Source organism: Serpula lacrymans, assembly GCF_000218685.1.
Source record: "Serpula lacrymans var. lacrymans S7.9 unplaced genomic scaffold SERLAscaffold_5, whole genome shotgun sequence".
NCBI classification, from domain to species: Eukaryota; Fungi; Basidiomycota; class Agaricomycetes; order Boletales; family Serpulaceae; genus Serpula; species Serpula lacrymans.
Window position 1 is genome coordinate 1,706,041 of NW_006763294.1, and position 6,000 is coordinate 1,712,040.

General features: G+C 47.3%; 1 protein-coding gene across 1 annotated transcript; it reads right to left on the reverse strand.

The window, feature by feature from the left end:
• Window positions 1-3,441: 3,441 nt before the first annotated feature.
• On the reverse strand, window positions 3,442-4,510 carry SERLADRAFT_436417 (uncharacterized protein; the record flags this gene model as incomplete). Its single annotated transcript, XM_007316715.1, has 2 exons — window positions 3,442-3,587; window positions 3,631-4,510. 2 exons carry the CDS (start codon window positions 4,508-4,510, stop codon window positions 3,442-3,444), a joined length of 1,026 nt encoding a protein of 341 aa, XP_007316777.1.
• Between the last annotated feature and the right edge of the window lie 1,490 nt (window positions 4,511-6,000).

A 6,000-nucleotide genomic window follows, 5' to 3' on the forward strand; every position in this document is an offset into this window, starting at 1 on the left:
TGACTTCCTTAATCCGGTAAGGGCCAATCCACTTTTCGGTCAGTTTTCTAGACTGCCGGTCTTTTAATTTCAAGTGGTCGGTGTCTAACCAGACCAGGTCGCCGACCTTGTAATCAGGGGCCTTAGAGCGTCTACGCTCTGCCCTGTCTTTCATCTGCTCCGCAGTTTTAAATAGCACTTTGCGCGTTTCGTCCAAGACAGACTTTATGTCTTTTGCCATGTTCCCAGCAGCCTCGTTTTTGCTTTTGCCAGGTTCTACACCCATTCTGGGGAGGTACGATCTAGTAACCTCGAATGGTGCCTTTCCTGTAGCCGACGACTGTTTAATATTATAAGAGAACTGGGCTATCTTTAGCCACTTGGCCCAATCTGTCTGTCTGTCGTTAATAAATATCCGGAGATACTGTTTCAACTCCTGGTTGAGTCTCTCCGTTTGTCCATCGGTTTGCGGATGGAACACCGTGGATAATTTAGGTTTGATGCCCAGCATCCGGCATAATTCTTTCGTAAATTCGCTAGCGAATTGCGGTCCTCTATCGGAGATTACCGTTTCTGGTAACCCATGGATGGACCATACGAAATCCTTAAATAGGTCTGCCGTACAGGCGGCGGTGATGGTTTTGTTGGTGGGTATGAATACCACTTCTTTGGAGAAGTGGTCTACTACCACCATTACTGAATCGTACCCGTTTGACTCGGGCAGATCCGTCGTGAAGTCCACCAATATATCCTGCCAGGGGCCAGCTGGTATCGGGTTCGGCATGAGTTTACCCGCCGGCGGTTGATGGGAATTCTTGGCCATGGCGCATCTCAGACAGGATTTTACGTATTCCTGTATGTCTTTGACCATGCCCGGCCACATGTAGTTTCTGGAGATCAACTTCATTGTTCGTTGCCATCCAGGGTGCCCAGCCACTGGAGTGTCATGATGTCTATCTATTGCCTTGATCCTTGCGGACTCAGGCACATAGATTTTGTTTTTGAAATGAAAGAGCCCGTCTTTCCATGAATAGTTTTCATTGCCGTCAAGGCGCGCCTTTTCCTCTGGGGAGATGTCTTTCCTGAAGACTTCCAGGAGAGCGGAATCTTGCCCGATTCTAACATTGGCAACCCTTGATTGATCTATTAGGGTGACACCTTTGTTGTCATCTTCAATGCCGTTGGCATGATCCTCTCTTCTAGACAAAGCATCCGCTTTCCCCATTGAGCTTCCTGGCTTATGAATTAATTTATAATTGAACCTTGACAAGTACACCGCGTAGCGGGCTTGTCTCCGGTTCAGGTCTCGGGCCGTCATGAAGTACTCTAGGTTCTTATGATCGGTCCAAATTTCGAATTGGTGCCTAGCACTTTCTAAGTAGTGCCGCCAGTGCTCTAAAGCTCTAATGATGGCCAGCATCTCCTTGTCGTATATTTGATAGTTACGCTCTGTAGGCGACAAACTATGTGATAAATAGGCACAAGGCCTCCAAAGATCATCAGGGCATTTGATTGACAGAACAGCCCCAGTGGCGAAGTCAGAAGAGTCGGTTTCTAGCCGGAACTCTTTGTCTAATTCAGGGAATGCCAATATGGCCGCTGTTGTAAATGCCTGTTTAAGCTTATCAAAAGCTTCCTGTTCTTTGGCGCCCCAATGCCAAACAAGGTCCTTTTTGGTGAGATCGTTCAACGGTCTCGTGATTTTTGCGAAGTCTTCAATAAACCTTCGGTAGAAATTACCTAAGCCTAGGAAGGCCCTAACTCCTTTGATGCGAGTAGGTTCTGGCCATTCCAAAATAGCTTGAACTTTCTCAGGGTTCATCCTGATTCCATTCTGGCCTATGATCATACCGAGGAAGTCTACTTCCTTCACTTTAAAATTACATTTTTCGGGTTTAACGAATAGGTCCCGTTCCTGTAAGCGTCGAAGGACTTCTTGCACGATCCTGTCATGCTCAACCTCATCGTCCGACTTTGTAAATATTAATAAATCGTCAATGTAAATGACGACACAGTTTTCCATATCCGCAAAGATCTTGTTCATCATGCTCTGGAAGGTCGCCGGTGAATTGGTCAACCCAAAGAACATAACAAGGGGTTCGAAAGATCCTCGGTGGCACGTGAAGGCGGCCTTCCAAGCATCTTCCTCTTTGATTCGTACATTGTTGTACCCCCATCTGAGATCCATCTTTGTCAGGATCTTGGCGCCAGCCAATTTGTCCACTAGCTGACTAATCAAAGGCAGAGGATACGCATTTTTAACTGTGTGCTCATTCACGTAATGATAGTCTATAATCATTCGCTTTTTACCATCCTTTTTAGGAATGAAGAACACCGGGGACGTCATAGGACTTTTGGAAGGTCTGATGTAACCCTTCCTAAGTTGTTCGTCTATGAAACTAGATACCTCGTCTCTTTCGGGAGCAGAGAGCGGTATCATGTGTCCCTTCCTTGGTTTGAAGGTGTCTTTCAAATCTATAGCATGGTCCCAAGGCTTAGCCTCTGGGAAGCGCTCTGATTTGTGTTTCGAAAAGACTTTCCAGAAGTCGTGGTACTCGGGAGGTACCAGCCTCTTAATCTCTTCCTCAGGTTTTACCTCATCATCATCGTCGTCGATCTTTTCTAAAGATCTGAGCTCGTAAACGTGACTAGCGTTTAACTTTTTGAGACGCTCATTGTGACGGACATGATTTGGTTTACCCAAGTTTACACATTCCTGGGGACAACGTGACAATGTGACAACCCCTGTCTGCCAGTTGATCTCAGGATTGTGTTTAAATAGCCAGGTCCAGCCTAAGATTAAATTAATCTTCCCTAGTTGGGTAGCCTCGGCAGTGACTCGTTCTCTGTGTCCTTGGTATTCGACCACAAAAGAACATTTGTGTGTAATACAGCCACCTGCGTTAAGCGTACCGTCAACGTTATAGACGGGAATAGACGTTTCTAATTTTACAAGGGGGAGTCCAATTTGCTCCGCCCAGACCTGATCTATGAAGATCCTGTTAGCGCCTGAATCAAGCAGTGCGCTCGTTGAGTGTACTTTGCCCCTGGCAAGGTTTTCCACGCCAACGTCTAAACGGATCTCCTTTTGGAATAAATATGTGCGCATCAACACACGCCTTGGGATTTCGGGAAAGGGTGGCTCCGAAGAAGAAGAAGAAGAAGAAGGAATCTTGAATGACACATGTTTTTCTATTTTTGTTTTACCAGAATCAAGCACCCTAGTGTTTGTCTCGCCGGGGCCACGCTCCAAGGGAGACGCTGGTGCAGCGGTAGTATCATAAATATTGCAGTTACATTTCTTCATACAAGTACATACTTCTGATAACAAATTTAAAAACTTATTTACAAATTGGGGAGCCATCCCCGTCATTCCGTTATTGCTCGTGCAACACCCCGGAGCAGGGGCCACTTTGTTGTGGTTTACTTCATTTTTACCAGGAGCTAAGGCACCCAAGTGACCTAAGCCCCGAATTCTTTTCCCTGAGCCTTCATTTCGTTGACCTGTTGGTCATAGAAGAAGGCCCGGATTTCGTCGTAAGAACGACCGGCCAAAGAGTTGAGCCGATCGTCCGGCTTCTCGATTTCTAGTTGGCGCGCCTGGCACCCTTGATTATTTTTTTTGTTGGGCAGCCTGCGCCCCGTTTCTACAGTCTCGGGACATGTGTCCCTCTTGGCCGCAGTTGTAACAGTTGCCCTTGAATCTGCGCATTTGTCCGCCTTGGACCGCGCCGATATCCATAGGAGCACCCTGTCCTGGCTGCAGCCCGAACGGCTTGAACCCGTGAGAGTGATTATGATGTTGGTTTGATGACCCAGGGCGCCTCTGGGGTGTGTTGTTTTGTTTGGTGGACCCGCCACCTTGGTGCATGGTGTAGAGCTCTATGGCTCTACCGACTCGTCGTACTTCCTCAGCCGCCAGGGCCAAGTTGTCACTTTGTGTATCCTGCAGATAGATCTGTTCTGCAATGCGAGGGTTCACATTGCGTTCTAGCAGTTCCACTGCGTGTTCATTGCCAAGACCCCCTTGGATTGAGAGGGCCAGGAACCGGGTTACGAAATCATCCGTCCTCATGTTTCCTTGTTTGAAGGAACGGATTTGCTGACGCGCCCAGTCACGCTCAGCTTGCGGTTTGAAATATTTTTCGATCTCGGTTTTGAGATCGTCCCAGGTGGGCCACACACCCGCGGTGTAGCATTCCTGGAGTCTTACTTGGGCGTATTGACCCGCCACAGGTCCTTTTAGGCGAGATAGCACCGCAGTGGCTACCTCAAAATCGTCGGCAAACACGTCCCAGTTCGCCTTGACCCAAATCTGGAGCTTGATCCACCATTCGGCAAATTGTGCTCTGTCTCCTTCGAAGGCGCCAGGGTCAGCGACGACTTCGACTTTCTTGTTAAACTTTTTCTCTACCGAGGGGGTTGCTACAGGGGGGTTGGCCTGTATCTCGGCGAGCTGCGAGGTTAATGCAGCTATCTGCGTACGCATTGCGTGCAGTAGCGCATTCATGTCTTGGGGTTGCGACGACATGTTGACTTGTTCTCTTTGGGTAACGTAAAAATAGGTAACTGGGGGTCCCCGCTTGCTATCTGCGGATCAACCTCTTCCCAGCTGAGTATCGGATCTCAATCTCCGACTACCCACACTATAGTATTTAAAAAGGTATATAAAAATGTGTTTGTAATAAACCCTGGTCCGAACGGTTGTCAGGGGGTGGTCCGATTGTTAAGCTGTCAACCCTTCTCCAGACTGGCGGAGGCAAGTGCCCGGCCTGGTCAGAGGTATTCGAAAGTGAAAGTTTGTATTCTAAATCTAATCAACAGTGGTTCCACACCGACTGCTGAGCTAAGGTACTCCCCTTAACGCTGGGGGCCGCGTATCGAAGGTTTGCGTTCTTCTCCCGAAGCACTACAAGGCCGTCGCTAGGAGCGCACCTATCTGCTATGTGGGATATTCCTAACCGCTAACCAATCTCCTTCACCCTGGAGTCCGGGTGCCCAGTGGGACTTTTTGCACAAACGTGCAAGAGAGTAGAAAGAGCGAGTCCTAATGTAACAACCAAGAGTTAGTTACTCTGCCGCACACAAGAACACACTATAAGGAAGATGTTGAGGGAGTGGTTACCCCTTAAGCTGCAGAGAGTTTGTTGGTATACAACAGGAGGACTCGCTGAGGAGTCTCCTGGATCTATTGGGGTATATATACTACTACAGGTTGTTTGTACATGTGTACTATACAGTTGATGAAGGCAGTGGCTGATGATGTCATAGGGTCTAGCCCGTATGGCCAGCTCCACTGCGTGAGAGAGTTAAGTCTAAAAGTAAAAGAAAGGCAACGTGGCGCGAGAAAGGGAAATGCCGCGTGGCACTTAAAGTATAAAGTTAAAGCGGAGAATAAAAAGGACAGGAGATGTCCGGAAATTGTGTTATCGTAACAGAAAGCTATAGTATAAGTTTAAAGCGGAGAAATAAAAGTAAAGGGAAGGTCCGAAAATTGTGTTATCGTAACACTCCGACTCTCTTTCCCCGGACTTCTAGTCTGCCATACATTCTCTCCACATGTTCTCATATTCCTCATGGACTCTGTAGTTTAGACCTTATGGTACACTCCCCTCACATGCAATTTCCTTCTTGCCAGATAATTGCCCACATGGAACTCCATATACTGTGGGGATTGACTTATATGAGCCGAGCTTATATGCTGAAGATATTGGATATCTGTGTTCTGATTGGCTGAAAAAAGTTATTGGCTCATATAAGTTGATCATCACAGTGATACCTACATTACAAGTTACTCCTTACAAACCCCAATCCCTCCAATAGTATATAAGCCAAAGCTCCTGTACTCTATTCCTGCAGTTGGAATATCAACTAGTTCCTCCACCTTTTATCCAAACCTTTTTTTAAGTCTTCCGGTCCTTCTCCAAAGGATCATTACTCCTCTCCACTTTTCATCCTCTACTCTCACCTGTTTGCTCTGTTAAGTTAGGGACCAAGGTCTGTGGAAGGGCCTAGCGCACA